Source organism: Micrasema longulum, unplaced genomic scaffold, assembly GCF_059751315.1.
Source record: "Micrasema longulum isolate JH-2025_06_02 unplaced genomic scaffold, ASM5975131v1 h1tg000870l, whole genome shotgun sequence".
Taxonomy (NCBI): domain Eukaryota; kingdom Metazoa; phylum Arthropoda; class Insecta; order Trichoptera; family Brachycentridae; genus Micrasema; species Micrasema longulum.
Genome location: NW_028278062.1, coordinates 181,195 through 206,010, shown reverse-complemented (window position 1 = coordinate 206,010; position 24,816 = coordinate 181,195). Strand labels below are relative to the sequence as shown.

Below are 24,816 nucleotides of genomic sequence, written 5' to 3'. Positions count from 1 at the left end.
TGAATAAGTCACTCAGATACCAACATAATATTAAAATTCCATACAAGTCATGGTCGAAATAGCTTTGTGTTTAAAGGTGTAAAAAATTATAATAATCTCCCCAATTAACTAAAAATAACATATCGATAAATAAATTTAAAGTTAATCTAAAGAAATTTTTTGAACTCGTGTAAAAACAACATTAAAATTTAATTAGTATGAATGTATAATTGTTTTATGTTTTTTCTTTATAAATCCTATGTTTTTATTTTTCTTTTCATGAACTCGTATTTAAAATTATACAAACTCTTATAAATAAACAACTACAACAGTGTGAGTCACTCTCCAAGCACAAGAGTTAGTCTCTTTTTTTGGAGAGTTACAGTGATAACATTTACTAGATGTGTTAAAGGAGATATGTTTAGAATTTTACTAAAATATGTACTTTTTTATGAAATTTATGAATAAAAAAATATATATATATGCCGAAAAGTCCGGTCGGACGGGGCACTTTAATATAAAGTAAGCCGGCCAGTTAGGGGAACATTGGGTCACGAACTACATTCGGACACGGCCGCATACGTTTAGCACGGGTGCAAATTTGTGGCCCGGAAAGTGTTAATATTGAATGACGTAATTTCAATAGCATCTTGAACGCGAGCCATTGACTCTGGTTCAGCCGAGGAAATTGATAAGATATTTTTGCGAATGGATTACGAATCAATATCCCATGACAAGGAAGCTATGGCGCTGGTGATCCGATCAATCATCGGCTTACTGCTCTTGCGTCGAGGTCAGTGGGTATTACAATATATTGTGTGCCCAACACGAGGGGCATTGTGCCGGCTACCTGTTCGCTAGCTAAACTAACAATAAACCGAGATTATAATTAATTGATTCAACAATAGTGACGTCATCAGGCGAGCATTTGAGCACAGAACGTAATGGTTTAATTAAAGACCGTCACGTTTTCGTCCATAATCATTTTTGCCACAAGGGCTTTTCACACAGTACTATTTGTGCAATATTTTCGGTCTTAGTTACTTATTTATTTATTAATTATATATATACGGCCTAAGCCAATAACAACAGTTAAATGAAGAAACATAAATGCAAGAAACTGAACAAAAAGAACATAAAACTATTTAGCAAAGACAAACGAGGGCAAAACAATAATAGTATACAATATATAAAAAAAAACGAAAGATCAAAAACTTTGAGCTAAACCATGTCAAACCAATCCAACTTCATCCCACACTGTTTAGTCGCGAAGAGATCTACGAAAAGCCGGAAGATCTATCCCAAAAAATTCCAAGTCGTGTGATGAATTGACTAATCTACACATTCTGGACATTGGGGCATAAAAACCAAAGTTGCTTTTAGAAGACTTTATAAATAGCAGATTTTGACTTCTCGTGACACGGTTGGGAGAGATGGGACATCACTTAAAGCATTAAGTATTTTGAAAATGCATATAAGGTCCATCTCTATTTACATAAATAAGTTAATTGCACATTATTTGAGACATAAGTCCTAACACCTTGGGACTAAAAGTCCTGTATTGAGATAGGACGAGCAATTAGTTGACGCAGACACATGAGTACTGCACTTTTAAACTGCAATTCTTTGATACGTTTGTATTTTATTTATATATTTTTTTATTTTTTTTAATATGTTGCTTTTACAGTTTTTTTTTTCTTCTAAATACAGTTCTATATTTTATTTCTTTATATTGTATTTTTTTAAATTTATGTTGTTTATATACTCGTCATTTTTTAAATTTTTTTTATACCATCTTTACTTGTACACACTGTTCTATCTTTTATTGCTGTATATTGTATTTTTTTATTTTTATCTTGTTTATATACTCATGTTTTATAGAACTTCCATGTATGTAAAGCCTTATGGGCGTGAAAAATTAATAAAATAATAAAATTTTAAAAATGAGTATAGCACCACAAATATACGATCAGAAACACAAAAAAATAACAAAAAAACATTTACATTTATTTAAATAAATAAATTAAATACATTTTTAAAATTTGTCCAAATTTTTGTAGACAAGGACTGGATTCAACTCCCTGGGGAGCTGATAACATAATAACAAAATATTGTTGATAAATTCACCTGGTCCATGAAGAAGTATACAAATTGAAAAAATAAAATTTTCAGGCGTTGCCTAGTATGTAAGTGAAAAAATTCAATCACACGAATCTCACCCGCATAAATAAAGGTTTCAGCTCTTTAACTTCACAAACATCAACAGATGAAAGAATCGAAAGAATATAGATGTTCAAATAAGGGCAGAATGGTGAATGTTACACAGTGTGTAAAGTGGCCACTTAAACCAGCCAATGACAGGTCATAAGCCCTGTAGATGCCTAGACTTCTATATTACTCACTACTAACTACAAACCTTAAAATATATTTTTTTCACTTAAATTTTAATTTTTAAACACCTTTTATTTATGTTTTCTTTTTCCTTCTCTTTTTTATACTTTCATAATTAACCTTACATTTAATTGATTTTTAATATGGAAACTTCACTGGTCCATTAGAATTAAGTCCAATTGTGTAAAATATTAAACTTTGTAACTGTACTGTATGTTTCCTGAATAAAAGAAAATAAAATAAATAAAAATAAAATAAAAATAAAAATTACCTTCTCTGAAATGTTCTTCATCTCTGTTGTAATATGTTAACATATTTAAAAGTAAATACTGCATCTTTGGTCACAAATTACTATGATGCCAATGAAAATAAATTGAATTTAAAAAATGCCAATAACAGAATTATGTAACGATGATAAATAGTAGATCATATTTAGAGTTCGGAATCTTCTGTTCGCGCTCCGATCACGGCCGCGTAGAGGTCGCAGTCAGCACGAAGAGTCGTGACGGGTCCCTCGGGCCTCGCCCCCCTTTGCTACGCCAGTCCGCAGTCCTGACGATGATTCAACCAGACAGGGTGGTGCGAAACCGAACTAACTTCTTGACTCCGGATTGCCACCTGTGCTTTAATATCTGGCGTTCTGAGCAGTTATTTAGATTTTTTGTTCTACCGTATACTCTCGTCTCTATTGGACTGATCCTGACCTTTGATTTTTTGCCATCCATTTTAGGGATAAGTATTCGGCGTTCGGATGATTTGAATGACAGCAACAGACTCTTGCGAAGGAAATCATCATTCATATAACACTTCAAACTCGAACCGACCACCTGTCAACAGTAATAATTTTAATTTTTCCTTTATACCTGCGAAGGTCGATTACATACTCATCAGCACAATACAACAATAATATTTATTATTCTTTGCAGAAAATAATGTTTAAAAAACATGTTTTAATTGTGCGTAGGGGAGGGTGGGGCATGATGGGGCCTTTAAGGTAATACGTCAATAAAACGCGTTTCTTTTTTTAAATCCTTTAAAAAAAGTTTATTTTTATAAACTTTAATCTTTAATCTAACAAACGTGTTACAAAAAAACTAAAAATGAGATAAAAAACTAGTGAAATAAATCAATTCAAAACAGTCGAAATTATCCAGTCTTGACCCACTGGTGGGGAAAGATGGGGTACCGCCTACTACGGTTCGCAACTAGGACAGACAAGGATGGTGTCTTGGTTTTTTTCGTCTACTCCAGCGCATGAGCAGTGTGCCCAGCTCTGGCACATTTGACACGCTATCCAGCCTTTATTTGACTCAACGTATGATGACCCTCTACAAAACTGGCACTGTGTATCATCTTCATCATTTATGGAAGAAGAGTTAAGTCTTGATCGTTTCGATGGCTACTTCATTTTCATTAAAAACTGTATGTTTAGGACCCAAAAGAACCTTCACCTTATCTATCCTGTTATTATTTTGCCCGGCCAACATAACTTTTCGCTCCAAAGTAGTTTGAGGAATTGAATAAAATCTTGCAGCTAGTTTATATCCTTTTCTCCCTTCTAAAATGTCTTCTTTATCTCGATTCATGCATTCCTTTGACCTCCCCCTCTTGACCTTTCAAACGTAGTTTCGGACCATATTCTGCTTACACAAAGAAAATAAAAACTGTTACTAAATTGTGTTCAAGCAATGAGGTAAGATGGGGTACCGATACCCTATCTTGCCCCTTTTACTATGCTTGTTAACAACGCTTATTGTTCACGAAATACAATTTCTCTGGAAATAATTGATGAACTTACTGTAAATTACAATACTTTGAGCTTGTAAAGCGACCATCAGCCAGTTAAAATCACGATATGCTTCCTTTAATGTCACAAGCAGCAAAACTCGATAAAATAACATAAAATTTGCGAAAAACACGTTTAGTATCACTGCGTATCGGAGCGTGCACACATGTCCGCTGCAATTGCATCATTGGTGGAGGGTCTAAAGCTAGGGTTTCCTAGGACAGCGGTGCCCGCATCTTAACGGCCGTAGTGAACGGTGATGCGGTGGACAGCCGTCATAATGTCGACTAGAGAGTGGTTTCCTAGGGAAACGGTGTTAAATGGTGTTGATAACACCGTTTTCCTAGGAAACCACACTCTAGTCACCGTTACGACGGCTGTCCACCGCATCACCGTTCACTACGGCCGTTAAAATACGGGCACCGCTGTCCTAGGAAACCCTAGCCTAAAAAGAGCATCAAATGGCGTAATGTGCTCTGAGCTACTCGACAGATTTCGGCTTTTATCGCAGGGCCCCATCTTGCCCCACTACCCCATCATGCCCCACCTTCCCCTATTATAATATTTAACAGACACGTATAAACGTGAAAAAATAGTGATAGAGAACATCAGAACGTTACAGGTTACAGTCGACCCTGAATATCAGGGCCCCGATTACAATGGGAAGTAAACAGAGTTATCTTCGACTGTCTGTTAAGAAAAAATCGATATGTGTGTACAATAATTAGTATATTTGCATGAGCATTTGAAGTATTTTCATCGGTAACCTATAATTGAACATGTTTTAAAGAAAAGCAATCGTGCATATTCTGCTTTTCATACAGAAAACTTCATTTTACTTTACAGAGAAAATTAAAGATTAATGTTAACTTCCCATTGCAATCAACTGATGAACTTTTTAAACAATTAAATGTAACTGAACGCTTTAAACTAGAATCCTTAAAATTTATTCATAAATTAGCCACTGGTGTAATTGTAGACAAAGAATTAAAACTTGAAAAAAACTGTAGTAAACATGAACACAATACGAGAATATCAGAAAAATATCATACACAACCTTTTAAAACGAGAAAAGGACTATCGAGACAAATAAACCATGGACTGAAATTACACAATAAACTACCAGACAAAAGATTAATACAACCTTCACAAAAGATAATATTTTTAACAGTAGAATGTGAATTTTAAAAGTAAAAGTATTTTGTTAAATGTATGTAACCCGTACGGGTTTATCAATAAAAAAAATTAAATAAAAAAAAACCAGTAGCTCAATCACAAATAACTATCGACGTGCTAGTAAGCGACGTGATAACAATTTCTCACCATAGTTTTTTATCGTATTGGACATACAATGGAACATCCATGAACATCTAATATCAAATGTCAAAATATTTAGCTCCCCCCTTCTCCCTTGCAGAAGTAAGAAACCATTTGTATTTTTTCTATATATTTAATTGTTTAAGACTTTCGTGGTTCTAAAAAAATATTTTAATGTGCCAATATGTCTTCTTGCTCATACTGATCATCGTGGTTTCGGATGTGACAGGGTTTAAAGAACAACCTGTATAAACCCCTCCCTCCTTTGTAAGCTCCTCCCACCCCTGTCAGTACCTAGTTTTTTTTCATTTCTGTATGTTTAGTTAATAATCATACCTGTAGATGGAAGGTACTGAGTCTTCCGAAACTAGTAGTGCTTCAAAATAAACTCAAATGGTCTAAGTACAAAGTTTTTTTATTCATTATATATTTAAAGAGAGACCTCTTCTATCCAGGTTCGACTGTATGTGCTATGAAATGTCAAATTTGAAGAAATAACTGTCATTTTCGATACATTTTGCTATGCAACGTTATGTATGCTAGAGATCATAGAATTGAGAATAGTCCAGAAACCGCATACGCACATCAAACAGAAGGCGACTAAACTACTTATAAATGAGTAGGTTTACGCTTTGACCCATTAGTTTCATTGTAAACGTCGCTCAGTACGCAACTCCTGATTTAAATTCAACTATGCCGTGTAGTGTCCTTTTGAAGTGTAGAGATACTGCTAGGATCTTAAAGAAACAGGATGCAATCACATTTCACGTGTAATTAGCAAATTAATGTGTATGTAACAAATGCATTACTTAAAAATTGAATTGTTTTTCCATCTGTCAGATTGTCAAAGAAACAAAATGAACATTTCGTTAGTGTTGCCAGGGTAGTAATTTTTTTTACGGTACTTTGCTCATCTAATTAGAGAACTAATGAAAATTGGATCTCGGATTAAACAACTCTATCGTGGACATTTGACCGACATTATCTTTAAAACATCTAATATTAAACATGATATAAAAATGTCCGTTTTATGTAAAATAAAATTTGTTTGTTATATTTTAAGTTTAAAGTTCATTAATTAAATTACTCTTATTAAATGACCTTTTACTTATCTACTCTGTTGTGTCAATCAATATTTCCGCGTGCACAATAAAATTTTAGAGAAATTAACAGATTGCTTTTTTTTACCTTGCATTTGTGTTACAATTATATTTTTTCCCATCGTGCAACATTACGCGGCGGCATAACGAATGCGCGCGGCGAAAGTGAGGCATAGTGGGGGAATTATTAGACACAGTCCGATGTATTCAAATATGATTCTACGCTCCTTCTGGACTATTCTTAATTCTATGCTAGAGAGTTATTAACTATTTTTCACTCAAAAAAGTCAGCACGACAAAATACAAGCTTACCAAGTAGTGTCCCCAAATGGGGACAGACGGCGTAAATTAAGTTAAACGAGGCGGGTTAAACAAGTGTGCCATTTAAATGAGTTCTGGTAATAGCCATGGCTAAGAAAAAATAATATTTGCAAACACTCGGACAGACTGCTAATGGAGACGAGAGTATATTGGCCAAAGAGAGTGCTTAGCACAAATCAATATTTTTTTCGATGGAGCCGAACGCTAACGAGAAAGTTCGGTATTTATTTTGCATTTTTTATTTGTTAACAATATTTTAAGTTTGTCCAAATGTTTGTAGACAAGGACTGGATTCAACTCCCTGGGGAGCTGTTAATATTAACATATTACAACAGAGATGAAGAACATTAAGGAGAAGGTAATATAGAAGTCTAGGCATCTACAGGGCTTGTGACCTTAGGCAAATGAAGGCTTATAGCATCTTCTAGGCGTTTACAGGGCTTATGACCTTAGGGCTTACGAAGGCTTATGACAGCTCTTTAACTTCACAAACATCGACAGATGAAAGAATTGAAGGAATATAGATGATCGAATATGGGCAGAATGGTGAATGTTACACAGTGTGTAAAGTGGCCACTTAAACCAGCCATTGACAGGTCATAAGCACTGTAGATGAATAGACTTTTATATTACATTTCTTAAATGTTCTTCATCTCTGTTGTAATATGTTTCATTTGTTAATTGTGTATTAAATGAAGTAAAAAATCAAGGGAAATTGGATACGAAAAGTGTTTTTAAAAAATCTACATATTTCATTGCACGCGCGAAGCTTCTCGAAAATTTACGAGAAAATGAACAAAATCGGTTGTAATAAAAATTAACTACTTTCAACCACGTCACAAGTTCAGGTGAATCAACCAATTAATGCAGAAGTTCAGCCCTACGGGAAATCGGATATAAAAAATGTTTACTTACGATTTCTCAGGCAAATGCGTGGAAAAACTATGTACGATAGATGCACAAATGTTGAAATCCGAACAATATGAAAGGCTGAGATAAGCATTATCGACAAAATCAAGAAAAGAGCTCTGCATTGGTTTGTACATGTACAGCGAATGGACAGCGAAAGAACGGCTAAAAATATTTACGGTGCCAATATTGATGGATACAGAAAAAGAGGAAGGCCGAGACAGACATGGCACGATCAAGTCCATCAAATACTTGAAGATGGACATGTCAAAAGTAGTAGAATAATCAGCGTGCGCGCTTGAGAAGATGTATGAATGTAAAGGAAGCGAGGTCTGTATGCAAAGATAGAGTGATATGGCGTTCTATGCTCTCTGCCTTCTTCTACGGGGAAACGGCGCGATGGTTTGTTGTTGTTTGTTGGTGTTGTTGGAAAAAATGCCCACAAAGACATCAGCGTCTGAGCGTGAGCCAACCCTTTTTCAATTATTAATAAGTTTATAGTATATAAATATGATATGACATGACGATTAAAAGGAAAAAAAAAATATAAAAAAACAAAATTAACATATATGCTGATATTATGAAAACAGGATTTATTTGCAGTATGCATTTTTTTTATACTGTACCAGTGATTTAATGTTTTGTAGTTCATTGGTTAGAAGATTAAAGGATCATGGACCAACATGTAAGGAGAGCCTCTGTGCAAACATAATTCTGCATCCTGAAACTGACAGTTCACTATCGGATCTATTGCTAATACGATTTTAATTAGTACTAAATAATTCCCTATTTAAGTGAGCATATTTCAGGCACTGGAATAAATATAACTTTCTAAAACTAAGGAGTCCACTCTCTACGTATAATTCAATACTAGGAAAGTCGATGTTTTTTGCTCATTATCTTAATTATATTTTTCATGGCGGACGAACGAACTCACGAAACGAAATTGTGGCAAAATAAGCCTGCTGATATTAGCACCCAATTCGATCTTTCGCATTAACGATCGCAAACATCTTCGTTCGGTTGAATTCGTGCAGTTAGATGCGCAAACATGATAAGGACATTTGGCACTCTGGAAGAGTATTGGCTCAAGACCTTGATGGATGCACATTTTGGCCAAGAATATTAATTACTTCACGAGACATCTCCGAACATGCTTCGGGTATTTATCTGAGGTCAAGAGATTATGTAAATTTAACATGAGTTGGCCAAAAAAATATTATGAAAGTATACAGTAAGAGCGCTAGTAATATTTATGTGTAATAGTACCACGTTATGTGATACAAAAAACAAATTGAAATCCAGTCTGTCTACAAAAATTTGGACAAACTCTTAAAAAATATTTTTGATTAATCCACCTGGTCCATGATAAGTATAAAAATTGAAAAATAAACATTTTAGGCGTTGCCTAGTATGTAGGTGATATAATTCATTCAGATGAATCTCACCCGCATAAATAAAGGATTCAGCTCTTTAACTTCAAAAACATCAATAGATAAAAGAATTGAAGAAATAAAGATGTTCAAATATGGGCAGATTGGTGAATGTTACACAATGTGTAAAGTGGCAACTAAAACCAGCCAATGACAGGTCACAAGCCCTGTAGAAGCCTAGACTACTATATTACCTTCTCTTAAATGTTATTCATCTCTGTTGTAATATGTTAATATTGACAGCTTCCTAGGGAGTTGAATCCAGTCCTTGTATACAAAAATTTGGACAAACTCAAAATATTGTTGATAAATCCACCTGGTCCATGAAGAAGTATAAAAATTGAAAAATAAAATTTCATGCGTTGCCTAGTATGAAGGTGATAAAATTTAATCAGATGAATCTCACCCGCATAAATAAAGGTTTCAAATCTTCAACTTCAAAAACATCAACAGATGAAAGAATTGCAGGAATATAGATGTTCAAATATGGCCAGAATGGTGAATGTTACACAGTGTGTAAAGTGGCCACTTAAGCCAGCCAATGACAGGTCGTAAGCCCTGTCGATGTCTAGACTTCTAAATTACCTTCTCTAAAATGTTCTTCATCTCTGTCAGTCGAGGTTGATCAGTCTTACGCTTCAGGTGCCAGTCCAGGGACTATGAAATATTCTGGTGTGAAAACACATTTTTAAATAAATATTTCATGGCAACCGTGTCAGGAATCGTACCCGAGACCTCTTGCATTGTAGGCAAATGCGCCGACCACTACACCACGAGGCCGACATACATAATTACATACACAATCAATAATAACGTTTCTACCTCTTTGATGGAGTAAAGTCTCGTGTTTAGAGAGAGGATATTTTATTTACACTTAATTTTTATTATCTGAAACAGATTTCTTAAAATTAGATCATTTATTTTAAAATATACTTAATTTTCTTGTGTCGAGAATTCAGGATAGGGTGGGTCTCACTCTCACGTGTTGATTTCGATTTGGAATGAAATGTTTTAATATTTGTAATTGATTTTAAGATTTCTGAAAGATTTTTTAAGGTTTTTCCCCCAAAATATATAAATTATCATTTAAAGCTGCGGTTGTATTGTATCTATGTAAAATTAAATTATTTGGAAATGGAGGGTTTCGAGACTTTTGGAAAATCAGCGGGTTTTTTTAAAACAATGTTTGTATAGCAGATGCTTTTTTAAAGACTGAGGGTATATCTACGGTTATACAACACGGACTATCTCTTTGTTCTAGTAACGAGAGAACCCCTTTTATACCCTTTCATAGCTCTAATTTCTTGTCTCCTCTTTCACAGTAGTAGCTGCTCGATTGTGGAATAACCTACCTACTAATGTTACAGACGCCCCTTCTTTATTTACATTTAAGTCAAGATTGAAATGTCACTATTCAAATATTGAAGTTGTTCCTTTATCCTTCTTCTTTCCTTTCCATCCCCTCTCCTCTCTTTATAGTATGGTGTTAGTTTTTGTATTTTGTTAATCTTTGTTTGTTATTTAGTATAAAATCGTAAGATTCAGTATGCCATGTACATTTAATTTTCTCAAACTGATGGGTTTGGGTAGGTAGGCAGAAATTGCCTTTAGACAATGTGCCCGCCTTTATATGTATGTAAATTGTAAATGTACATAAATTGTTAAATAAATAAATTAATTAATATATATATATAAGCAAATCTATAGGGTAGTTCTTTAAAAAAAAATTAAGGGAAAGTAAAATATTTAAGTACCTAAAAATTGATACCGAATCGTAGTTGCGCGTGGTGACATTTCCTTATACTAAAATGTTTTTTATTCACAGGAGAAACATAATTTTCTATGGAAAATTTCTATGCACGGCAACCAAAATTATTTTTGGCATTTTAGTAAATTTCTTGTCAGTAAAATAATAAAATATCGTAAATGAGTTAGTCTGATTATGGACAAATATCTTCGAAACGAAAGTTAGTGTTTGTAAATTGTTTTATCAATCAAAATATATAAGATGACAAGTCCTGGTATTCTATTTCAGAAATTTATAAATAGCCCAATGCAACCGCGAAAGAATTCTACCCATTAATGTTGCCAAAAATCAGTCGCGTAACTTGGATTATATTTATCTACTAGAAGAAACGTAATTATAACAATCGGGTTTAGTTCGACATATTCGGCCAAGCGTACAAGTTCAGATTCAAGCGATTCGAAAACAATGGGTGACGCCAAGCGACCAAGCCGAGAAGGCCTCAAAACTGGTCAAAGACACAGCGGACAAGATTACCAATCTCGCTTCTGAATTCGCCAAAACTATCAAGGATAGGGTAGAGGGACCGCTCAACAGCACGGCGCAAAAGGTTGAAGATGCTTCGGAAGCCACCAAGGAAAAGATACGCGATGTCGTGGAAAACACAAAGGAGGCGCAGAGTGTTGTGATAAAAGAAATAGGCACCGCAGTCCAGACCATAAAAGAAATGACGGAAGAAACTAAGAAAATAGCGAAGGAAAAAATGGACAATGCGGTCAGCGTATCTAAAGAACAAGCAGAAAAGGCTACAATCATGTTTAAAGAAACGTTCGCCAAAGCCGAAGAGAAAACTAGAGAACTAGCCAAGAGTACTGAGGACATCATCAGAACCAAAGCGGTCGAAGCGAGAGATTTCATCAAGGAAAAAACGGATAAACAAGTGACAAAACTACTATTGAATCTCGAAGAACAAAAAAATACAGGATCTCAAGAATCCGAAAGGGAAGAATTCGCAAACGCTTGTAGGACTGTGTGCGGATATGTGCAAAGTGATGTGAAAGAAGCTGCGAGATGCGAAACAACTTGCCTACAAGTTCAAGCGATGAAAGAAGAGGTACTCAGATTGGCGAGAGAAATAAATACACAAAGAAGTCAATGAAAAACGAATGTAATTTTGACTGATATATTTTAATATTTGTATTTTGTTTTTAAATAACGTGTAAATAAAGATTATCAATAAGTGGATCGTTTTTCATCCTTTTCATATTCTTCTTTATTCGACATGTCCTGAGCGGTTTTCAGCACTTCTTCCCTTAGCCTGTTGACTGCGAGACAGGCGTGCTCGCACTTCCTGGCATCGAGCTGGGAACTTTCTTCGTGGTTGCAGACAATCTTGCAAGCTTCCGCGAAGTCGTCCGAGGGATCTCCAACAATGGTACAGGTGACATCGGACTTCTTAAGCATATTCATCAGAGAGGCCGGTGGGAAAATTTCCTCGAGGCATTGGGAATCGTCAACGCGATCTTTAGCACTGATATCTGAGCCTTCTTTGCGCATGAGCCCGCTGGATTTGTCAACGACCTTCGAATGGTCCTCGACGACGGCATAGGCCACGTCAGACTTTTTTATTGAGTTCATCGAGGCATCTGGCGGATTTCCTGGTTTTGAAGATGAATCGACGTTAACGCTGATATCAGATACACACTTGTTGGAATCGTTATTCAAACTTTTATCGTTTACACATTTGCAGCTTTTCGAAAATTTTTCACAGGACCCGGCAGTAGTAGAAGATAAAACAGACTTTTCGAGCAAATTCATCAGGGAGTCAGGTGGCGTGCAGCGTAAATTATTTTTAGGAGAACTAAATTTATCATTAGCAACATCAAAAACGCACTTGGTCGTGATCTTTAAATCTTCGTACTCACAAACAATGTTGCGATCTTTATTTAAGTCTTCCAAAGGGTCTCGAAATGTGGTATAGGACAAGTGAGAATTTTTCAGAATATTTATAGGAGAGTGAAGCGGAGTTTGACTATCTGAGTTTTCAAAGGAATATTTGGCAACGTTATCATCATTGCAACTTACATCGAATTCGAGAACAACCTCGAAGGTTTCGGCAATTTTTCGTGAAGAACTTTCGGTAGTTATGCGGGGTAGTAAATTATTAGGAGCAGAGTTTTCGGGATTCACAGAGAAATCATTGTTACCTTTATCAATATCAACCATGTTATTGATGATATTGGTTATTGTTAAGCCAATATTTTCCGTTTGCTCGACATCTAGTTTAGCTATTGAATCTCCACGTTCAACACCTGTTTTAGTGATGATCTCGATAGATTCTTTTGATATATTGGCGCAGTTTGCGATAACCTCCTCCACTATTTTGACAGCTTCAATCGAAATTTCTTGTATTGTTTTAGAGGCATCTTGCAGTTTTTCGAGAGTGATAGAAGATTTGTCTGTGATAATATCTAAAATATTTTCTTCCTTTTCTTCGGGGCAGACTTCGTCTCTGACGGCACCCTCTACACCACTCGTTGATCCAGAACAAGGGAATGATGAAACATCAACTGCTTTAGAGCAGGAAGAATTATCTAAACGTTGAACATCGTTTTTGGAATTTCCCCTAAGGATCGCGTGTTTCCTAACTTTAACGGCTGTTCGATAAGCTTCTTCAGCACACTCTCTAGCAAACATTTTGAATTTCTCCAGAGTAGCTTTAAACGAAATCCCGCTAGGGTCATCCATGATGCAGATCGGTAGTCTAAACAATGAACCGGGAGCGTCAGAAAAACGAAATTCCTTAATTTGTTTTGCAAAGATAGCCTTTGAATACTACCTCAATCATTACATCGAAAGATAAACGATGAAAATTATTTCTGAAGCAAATCGAAATATATACATCTTACTATTACTTTTTCTATAGTTCGCACAAACAATTTAAAAACATTTTTTTTCGTTTTTTTTTTTATAAAAACATTGTTTTAAAGAAGCGGAATCAAAACATTATATCTACAAAATTAATATAATTTTAAAGAATAACAGAAAAAAAATTGAACTGTCATAAAATATTCAAAATCTGTTTGGAATGTTCTTAATTTAAATAGGTCAGTTATGCACGAATACTTTTAAGAACTAAATTTCGACTGAATCCAAAAGAGTACGTACCTAAAATATTTTAAAATAACTCAAGTTCTCCTTTTGACGTTGGTAAACTATAATACTAAATATTACGATATATTACATTCAAAATTAAATACATAAATACACATTTTTTTCCTGAAATAAATTTATCAACGAAAGTTTTAAAAAAATTTCTTACTTTGAGAATATTTTTGCTGCTAGACTTGATGCCAAATTCAGGAAAGGTAGCGGACGGCGTATTCTGTAAAAAAAACAAATTTATAAATAAGTAAATAAAAAGTTCAAATAGAAACCTGGTCATATTATGCGCAATGCGTCAACACTTCTCACCTTATTGCTAACAATTTCAATTTGACGTGTAACTAAGATTTTTTTAAATTTATTTTTATTTTTATTTATTAAGGAAAAACAACAGTTGTTATATAAGAATACAAAATATAAAAAATAGTACATACATCCAGTTAAAGTTTTTCACAAATATATGGGAGAATATGTTACACAGTAAAGAGAAAAATAGTATATTATATAAGACATGAGAAAAAAAAAAGCTTTTAAGAAGGATGAGGGATGAGGAAATAGAGTGGAGGAGTGGAGGAGAGGGGTTTTCATAATATAGTTGACCAATTCAAAATTTTGATATCATAATAAAATAAACATAATTAAAGGAAGATAAACTTATTACACACTGACAAATGTTTCATTTTACAGTGATTCAAAAAGTTTTTTTTGAAGTCACTAAATTTTTTATTCAAAATATCTAAATGGGAACAAAGTAAATTAAATTTGGAGCAGCTACGATAAATAAACGAGTTTTGAACATAATTTATTTTGGGAAGTAAATTATAAAAAAAATGATCTTGTCGTGTTGACTTTACGGGACAATTGATTGAAATACGCTCCAAGAGATATGGACTATCGATAAAATTTAAATTTTAACTAACTAACTAACTAACCATCACGCCATTTCCCCAGAGGGGTAGGCAGAGAGGATAGAACGCCACACCACTCTGTCCTGGCACACTTCCTTTGCTTCCTTCACATTCATACATCTTCTCATGCACGCACGTCGATTATTCCGACTTTTCACATGACCACTTTCAAGAATTTGTTGTACTTGATCATGCCATGTCTTTCTCGGCCTTCCTCGACTTCTACAACCAGACACATTCGCATCATAAATCTTTTTAGCCGTTCTTTCATCATTCATTCGCTCCACATGACCGAACCATCGCAAAAGACCTTTCTTAATTTTGTCGATAATGCTTAACTCAGCCTTGCATTCTGCTCTAATTTCGACATTAGGGCACCTATCATACATTGTTTTTCCGCACATTCGCCCGAGGGATCGCATTTCAACAGCATTCAGTCTACTTTCGTCCCTTTTTTTCCAACTCCATGCTTCGCTTCCATACATTAGGGTTGGTACCAGAACTTTTTATTTAAAAATAAATTAAATTTAAATTTTATTTATCCATTTATATGTCGAAATTTATTGCAACAGGAAAGGAAAAAAAATTGAGGGGGAATATGGAAGTCTGGGCATTTACGGGGCTTTCAATGGAGTCCTGGTGCCGAACCTTGTGTATGGAAAGCGAAGTCTAGAATTGGAAAAGCCGAATGAAAGTAGGCTGAGTGCTGCCGAAATACGATTTCTCATGCGAATTTGTGGTAAAACTAATTTCAATAAAATGCATTCACGGATACTGGACCATGATTGGCCCATTACACACCACGGCAAAAAACTACACAGCATGATAAAATACAATACGGCGGATCGATAATAATAATAATAAATAATAATAAGAATTGGCTGATTTATATAGCGCCATTTTTGTAAAAAATCACCTCAAGAGCGCTTTACAATTGTATACATAAACTTACGTTTTAACCAAGCAAAACCGACATATTATATTTTCTGATTTAAAATTGAATTTCACCTACATACTAGGCAACGCCTGAAAATGTAATTTTTTCAATTTCTATACTTCTTCATGGACCAGGTGGATTTATAAACAATATTTAAGACTTCTATATTACCTTCTCTTAAATGTTCTTCATCTCTGTTGTAATACGTTAATATAAACAGCTCCCCAGGGAGTTGAATCTAGTCCTTGTCTACAAAAATTTGGACAAACTCAAAATATTGTTTATAAATATTATTCTTGTAAGTAAGTCATCTGAAAACACTATGATCTAAAGACGTTCATATTTTTTTTAAAAACAATGTTGTCAGCTTATATTGCTTATCTTTTAGAAAAAAAATGATTTAAAAGATAATAAGTTCTTACTTAAATCATTGATCGAATAACAATCGTAAAATAAGGAAGCCACAACGCATTGTTCTTTAAAACAATTGAATAGGTATATTAATTATACATTTTATTACTACATAAGCAAACGTGATTGATATTCATTTGCCAAGATTGATCTTACTAACTTAAATCAATAAACAAAATCCTTCAGTTTTTAATGGTCCGAACATTTTCCGTTTTCGAGCATAATACTGAAAGCTTTCATTAATAAAAATAATATTTGAAACACTAACTTTGTGTTTTTCACAGGAAGACTGAATAGGCAGTGTCCTTAAACGGGTAGAAAAAATTGTGTAAGTGTAACTAGAAAGTACGTAAATCAAAAGTGATGGTTTTTGAAAGGGGTGAAAATACAACTAAATGTGAGATCAGAGAGAACGGAGATATTCTGAATCAGGTAGAAGAATTTGTGTATCTGGGAAGTTTATTTACTAAGGATGGAAAGACTGAGAAAGATAATATTGAAAAGAGGGCGAGTGCCGGGAACAGGGTCAACGGTGACTAAAATCAACCTTGGCAAATAAATGTTGGTCGCAGGCGGTGGCGGTATTTCCATAGAAGCCCAAAAGCCGGGCTCGCCTATTATTTTTTTTTCAAAATTATAAAATCTGGACCGAACGCTCAGAAATAATTCATTTCGTTGTTGAAATTTCACGCCGAATTAGAATAAGGGACCTGTTCGACGTTCGTACTGATGCCATCCAGAGATCCGAACCGTATGAAATCCATGTGCGCGAACGACACTATGTCTTCTTATCTCTTCGTTCTACGTGACCAAACCATCGTTTTGGTAACATTGAAAATGATTACGGCGCATCTTTGATCAATTTTAATATAGAATCACTACAAAAAAGGCGCCTTAGATATGATTTAATTTTTCTTTTCAAAATTCTCAATAACATAGTTGATTCGCCGTATCTTTTACAAAATATTGGTTTCCGTTGTCCTCTTCGCTATACCAGATTAAATTCCCTTTTTATGTACCAACTTGTAAAAACAATTATACCTCGAATTCATTCATTAGACGTACCTGTAGAAATTATAAAGGACTCAGTATTGATGTAGACATTTTTAATTGCACGTTGCATTTGTACAGAAAATTTCTTCATGGGGTCGATTATTTGGGATAGTTGCTGAATGTACATCTTGAGTGGTTTATGCTATGTATATGTGCCACATGTAATGTATATGTTTGTGTATGTTTTATATGTGCGTTCATGTGTGTGCGTGGATGGCTCGGAGTGTACATTCGGTATTTTTATTTATTTTAATTTATTACCTCCATGGAAAACGCAAATGTCAACAATTATCCTTTTTTCACTTAAAATTCTTATTTATTTTTTATTTTTTGTCACATTTAATGTTTGTTTCTTTTTAATTTATGAAAACTTAATTGGTCTTTTTATGTTAAAAAATTGTTGTTTTTAATACTGATTTTGTATGACTGTATGTTTTCTAAATAAAATAAAATAAAATAAAAAATAAAAATAAATCTCTTATCTTTTAAAACCAATATTTTACCAGTTGAAAAAATACAAAAATCAGTTATAAAGTTATTTTGAAAAAACCGCCTACTTTTCCCACTGTTCAATTATTTAAAAAATTGAAGGTTTTAGATATAAAATTGCTATATAAAAAGAATTGTTTGCTTCAAATACATACAGATAAAATAAATAGTAGTATTTCTAGGTCTCAAAACGTAAGTACGCGACCTAGAACAGGTGGTAATGTCTTAATTCCTAAATTAAAAACAATTACTGCACAACATCATTATACTTACAGAGAAATATTTTTATTCAATGAAATGAACAAAGATACTAAAAAGTACAGTCAGGAATACAATATATTTAAGAAAGAAGTAAAAAAAAAATACATCTTTAGTTCTTTTTTATGTAACACTGATTGAAAACATCGTTAATATCTTTTTTGTAATTTATATATGTTATTTTAAAATATTATTGGTTAAAATAAAATAATCCATTGTAAGACGTCACTCCCCATTATGTACACAAGAATTGTTTATTTGTTTTACGTAATGGGAAACGTTAATGTAAATATATGTATTTGATTATTGTAAAAAATTGTATTTAGTTGTAATATTGTATTTTAATTTGTTTATTAATAAATAATAAAAAAAAATTTAAAAAAACTCGCTTACTCATGTTGGGTTCTTATGGGGCTTTTTTTACGGCGCAATTCGCATGTGATGCAAATAGTAACCTCATAAAATGTTTGTCTGTATACGACATGTTAAGTTTTATATACGAATCTGAAGCCAGCTTCTTTAGGGTAAAGTTAGCAGAGAGCGCCACTCGTATTTTGTATCGAACGTACTTTATGTTTGTTTATTATGCTTTTTTTTACGGAATTCGATAATTTGAAACGGTTATTTTTATATAAATGAATTAAAGACCGGAGTTCGGAGATGGCCAACGTTCCGTTTTTTTTGCTTATCTACAATGAACCTTTCCGTATATTAAATAATAATTTATCATTTTCACAAATGAATTCATCATCATTCCCTTTCCGCACCTAATGGTGCATAGAGCACTGCATTGGTACATCAATCCCAGTGTATCTTGATCATTTTTGTTACATGAAGGTAAGATGATCAGTCTTATGCTTCAGGTACCAGTCCAGGAACTACGACATATTCTAGTGTTAAAACACATTTTTAAATAAATATTTCATGTCAACCATGTCGGGAATCGAACCCGAGACTTCTTGCACGGAAGGCAAACGCGCTGGCCACTATACTATTAGGCCGTCAGGTGAATTACACCACAAGTGAATTAAAAATACATGTAAATGGGTTTGCCTTACTGGTAAACCCTAGGCGCGCTACTGGTCGCAGGAGGTGAAATTAGCCGTTTACAATGGAGCCCTCGTGCCGAACCTTAAGCGAAGAACGGAATTAAAAAACAACGATGGAATGCTTGCGAAATGCGATCTCTCAGGTGAATGTTAAGTAAAACTATGTACGATAGGTTCACAATGTCGAGATCGACATTTGCTGAAAACATTTGGCGGCGCAAATGCGTAGATCGTACATAGACCAAAACTTAAAATGGAAAGAACATATTAGTGAACTAGTTAAACGAATTAGAAAATGTATACACATATTTATTAGATTAAGTTTATTGGATTTTATTGGATTTTAATTCTACTTTATTTTTTAAAGTAAACAAAGGATATATTGTGACGCGTTTCGTCTTGTTAGGACATTTTCAAACAAACTTTTAATTTAAATCTGAATGTATTTTTACCTTAGTTGACATTTAACATAAATCTTAGTACTACTACTACTACTACTACCATCACGCCATTTCCCCGTAGGGGTAGGCAGAGAGAATGGACCGCCACACACGTCTATCCTGGCATACAATCCTAGCCTCTTCCACATTCATACATCTTGTCATACATGCCCTTCGGTTCTGTCTGCTTTTCACATGACCAGACTTAAGATTTTGGTTTATCTGATCATGCCACGTCTTCCTTGGTCGTCCTCGTCTAACGTTGCCGTTCATTTTCGCCATATATACTTGTTTTACCATTCTTTCGTCGCCCATTCGTTCTACGTGACCAAACCATCTCAGAGACCCTTTCTTAATCTTATCAATTATACTTGTCTCAGATTTACACTCTCGCCTGATTTCATCATTTGTAACCTTGTCATACATTGATTTCCCACACATTCGTCTAAGAGATCGCATTTCAACCGCGTTCACTCGGCTTTCATCCTTCCTCTGCCAGTTCCATGTTTCACTTCCATACATAAGTGTTGGGACTAAAACTCCGTTGTGCACTGCCAGTTTAGCTTCGATTGACATATTTTTATTAGAAATTACTGTGCTTAGTGCTCCGTTTATTTTGTTGCCCGCATTCACTCTCCTTTCAACATCTTTTTCTACTCTTCCATCTCTTGAAAACATGCTTCTCAGATACACAAATTCTTCTACTTGCTCGAGACATTCGTTGTATACATTTATTATGCAGTCAGTAACCTCACTATCCCTTTCAAATACCATCACTTTTGACTTACTTTCGTTCATCGCCAATTCGCTCTCCAGGCATACATCATACATTTGCTGCAAATCAGCCTTGCTGCTTGCTAACAGAACTGCATCATCAGCATACAACAAGCAGCTTACTGAAAAATTATCCAATTTTGCTCCAATACCCATACATTCTATCTCTTTCATACAGTTGTCCCTGTATAGATTAAACAACCATGGTGACATTACACATCCCTGTTTTACGCCTTAAATCTTAGTTATGTAATGAAACCTGTATAAAACACCAATGTAAAGTTTCAACAATATTCTTCAAAATAAACCTGCAATGAAATCAATACTTACAAATATTTCTAAATAATGGAAGGCTTTCCCGAATATAACCAAAATATACCTCTAAAATATACTCAGTATACCCTAATTGATTTTTAATTACTTTACTTATTTTGGCTTCTATAGAAATCCACAATCATGAAACAGCAATTTATTTATTTATTCATATTTTTTGTCTTACAAACTATAATTAATAATAAAAATGGGGTTACCCGTGCCGAGGACACTAATTATATTATTTATATTACAAAACGCACAATGAAAGAACAAAACCCTAACATAAGATATACACTTGTGGAGCAGTTGATTCAATATTGGTTTAGGCGAATAATACCATCCATTTTACTTCTACCTAGCTCAACTATCAATTTTTTATAGCCTTTTTGAACATGTTCTCTTTATTAAAAGTTTTAATAGATTATTTTTATAAAGTGAGACCGTATCGCAGTCAGAAATAATGAGTCTCAATTTATTTTTAAATAAATTAAAGGGCATGTAAAATATATCTATAGATGAAAAAAAAGCATTACGTTAGAGCAAGAACGATAGAGGAAAGAGTGTTGTGCATAGTTAGTGCTACAGACTGGCAGATGGAATAAATACTTATTTCTTGTCACGCGAAAGGGGACATTAAGATTAATTTTGGAGAGTAGGTTAAAAGAGTACATTATTATTTAATAATTTATGGAAATATCACAATTCAGATACAGAGCGTCTATTTTCAAGGGTAAAAAAATCCATTTTGTTTGACAGATTGGCTGGATAACTTAAAGGATAATGGATATATTTTTGGATGGATAATTTTAACCAAGGATATATACAAGAGTTTCATTATTTTAACTGTTCAAAATTCTATGTGGTTTTAAGAATGAAACCCAAAGTTTTCATACTTTTAGAAGTTATGTGGTTGATGTGGCTTTTGAATTCAAGTTTTTCATCAAATATGTAATGGGCCGTTCGTAATGTCAATCCATTTACGATGGTAGGACAATGGGACAGAAACGTTGGATCGGTGAACAAACGGAGATAACGATAGAGAGGCACGTTTTATGAAGATTCGTCTCACTGCCGGTGCACACACTGCTCCAATGCAACGATCAACCATTGTCCAGCTAATGGGTTCTTCTCACGAGATATTGGACACCTATTCACCAAGAGATTCGCCACAGTACCAGTGGCACCTGGATAACGAGACGTGTAGAAATGCATTGATACAGTTTATTTTAAATTTATTCTATTAAAATGGTATATTATGCACTTGTACAGTCATCGCTTTCCTTTGGAATAATCGGATGGGGGGGAGCTCATAACAACCATATTAAACTTTGTTTATGTTTATTATTTATTGTAGAACTTGCAATCTGTATAACAATAAATTTAACCATATTGATATTAATAATATAACATGCAACAATTTTAGAAAAGTAATTGAAAATCAATTTATGTTTCACTAATTTTTTTTATTTTTTAAAAAATATGTTTTTTAATATTCTCTTATATAATATCTTATTTAACCGAAATACCTACCTGTGCAGTTAGATTGTGTATGGATATGTACATGTACTTGTGTATGTGAGTTTGATATTTGGTTAATTATTATAAACACTTTATTTTATTTTAGTTTTTGAGTTTTTTATTTTATTTTTATAATTATTATTTTCTTCAATTAAGTTGTTCTTCTTATAAGGCTCAATAATTATCGCAAATGTTATACTCGCTGCATATGTATGTATACTTATTATTATGTTATCCGCACTGTAAAATGTACATACATATCTAAATTTAATATCTATTCTTAACTTCTTATTAGTAATATTTATCTTTTAGCTTACGAGAAGGCCTGTAATTGGATCTTAATATATAATTTAACCTACACTGTAATTAATAAATATTGTAATCTGTTGGCTTTCCAAAATAAAATAAAATAAAAATAAAAAAAATAAACTGTTCATAAATTTAGCTTAAAAATAATGCTTTACAAAAATCACACTTTTCCGTCATTCCAATTGTTCCAAGAAGCTAAACTTTTAGATATAAGACAAATATATTGTTTTCAATGCTTAAAATATATATTTAAGAACCAAAATGTACTTATAAATAATTCAAATAGATGAAGTCAAAGAAGGAATCGTGTGTTAGACATACCACATTGTAAAACGAGGCTAGCACAGAGACATGCATATTTTATAGGCCCAAAATTGTTTAATTGTTTTTTACTGGTAATATTTCGTTGATCCCAAACTTTAAAAATTTTCTTTCTTTTAAAAAATACGCACTTTCCTGGATTCAAACAAAGATATTAACTCTTTTTTTTCTATGATATGTTTTCTTTGCCTTTTAATTATTGTTCGTTGTGATCGCTCAAATGCTTAGCATGTTTTTAAGCGCGTCGATGGTTATTTGTGATTGAGCTACTGGCTGTTTTTAGCAGAAGATAGAATCGAATTTACTGCACCCGATAACACCAATGTCTATTTTTTTCAAAATTGGGGACCGGCAGCTATCTGCATAACAACGCTCATTTTACGCTATGAATGAATACAACTGGGCATTCGCAGTATTTTATAGAATCACACCCTCGAGCAAGATGTGACTCACTGCGACTCTACTGACGGTTCGAACTCCATTTTGTTTATTTAAGAACATGTTATTAATATTATTTAAAGCATTAGCTTTGTGGCATTAACAAAGAAGGACTGCGATTCTTGGTAAAAAAGGTCTACGATGAATGCAAGAAGCGATTTGCCGATGAATGTCGATAAATCGAATGTGGTTTTGGAAAGAAATGAAAGTATGACAAAATGCGAAATTACTGTGAATGAGGTTATACGAGGGTTGCTACTTAAGTTTTAAGGTATAACAACACCAGTGTGAATATGTCAAATCTGACATTGTCATCGTAAAGTTTTCCATTTTTAATGGTTTTTTACTCTGAAGCTTTTTTTATACGAGTGATATTTGTGTTGTTATGAATGAAAAATAGTTCAGTAGATATAAGCCACTTAAACCACAGCTAATGAGAGGCCCTGTAAATGCCTAGACTTCCATATTCCTGTGGAAAGACTATCTCTATGTTGAACAATATTACTTGGGACACTTTTTACGCCGGATGAGAAAATTGTATCGTATTTTAAAAACTAAACATAATTCAATTCATTAACTTTAGCCAAACTTTTTACCGGTGATTGTCCCAATTCACTCCAACGTCCCAATTCGCCCCACGGTACCTTAAAAAAAAAAAAAAAACGAACTAAGTAATCGAAATTTATCCTTTGAAGTTTTGTACGGTAGCAACCCCTAAAAATCTATTCAACCCTGATTAACAAGACAAACTCCACCCCATTAATGTACACGGATCACTAGTGATGTCAACAAACATAAAAAAATCGCTTAAATCATAAACAGAAATTATTTTATACAGTGATTTAATAATGTCACCTGTAGTGTAGTGGTCAGGGCGTTTGCCTGCCACGCAAGAGGTCTCGAGTTCGGTTCCCGACATGGTTGATATGTAAAAAGATGTTTTTAGAATATTTCGTAGTACCTGGACTGGTACTTGAAGTGTAAGACTGATCATCTTACGTTTATGTAAATAATATTAACAAATCACAACAGGGATAGAGAACATCTTAGATAAGGGAATATGAAAGGCTGGGCATTTACAGGGCTTATGACCTGTCATTGGCTGGTTGAAGTGGTCACTTGACACACCACTTAAACCTTTATTCAGCATTTTGCCTATGTTTGAACATTCATATTTCTTTAATGCCTCCATCTGTTAATTTTAGTGAAGTTAAAAAGCTGAAACCTTTGTTGTTGTGAAGAAATTCATCTGATTTCACATACTAGGCAACGCCTAAAAACAATTTTCCAATTTTTAAACTTCTTCTTGGACCAGTTGGTTTTATTACAATATTTTGAATTTGAATGTTACACAGTGTGTAAAGTGGCCACTTAAACCTGCCAATGACAGGTCATAAGCCTTGTACATGCCTAGACTTCCATGTTCCCTTCTCAAAAGTGTTTTCCCTCTC

At 33.8% G+C, this 24,816-nt stretch overlaps 2 protein-coding genes across 3 annotated transcripts in view; one reads left to right on the top strand and one right to left on the bottom strand.

Annotated features, from left to right (window-relative positions):
• LOC148278506 (beta-1,4-glucuronyltransferase 1) overlaps nucleotides 1-24,816 on the bottom strand; it is a 170,040-nt gene that overhangs the window by 110,554 nt on the left and 34,670 nt on the right. For both annotated transcript variants that reach the window (XR_015823179.1, XM_088231296.1), the window contains exon 2: nucleotides 14,303-14,365. The gene's annotated coding sequence lies outside the window, so the exon portion shown is untranslated. The remainder of the gene's footprint in view (nucleotides 1-14,302; nucleotides 14,366-24,816) is intronic.
• LOC148278507 (uncharacterized) lies at nucleotides 688-12,230 on the top strand. The gene is made up of 2 exons (XM_088231309.1): nucleotides 688-772; nucleotides 11,397-12,230. Exons 1-2 carry the CDS (start codon nucleotides 688-690, stop codon nucleotides 12,137-12,139), a joined length of 828 nt encoding a protein of 275 aa, XP_088087435.1. The 3' UTR covers nucleotides 12,140-12,230.

Coding starts and splice junctions, on each gene's coding strand:
- LOC148278507 (XM_088231309.1), top strand. CDS start 688: ATGGATTACGAATCAATATCCCATGACAAGGAAGCTATGGCGCTGGTG. Junction 773..11,396: donor CTTACTGCTCTTGCGTCGAG/GTCAGTGGGTAT, acceptor AATCGGGTTTAG/TTCGACATATTCGGCCAAGC.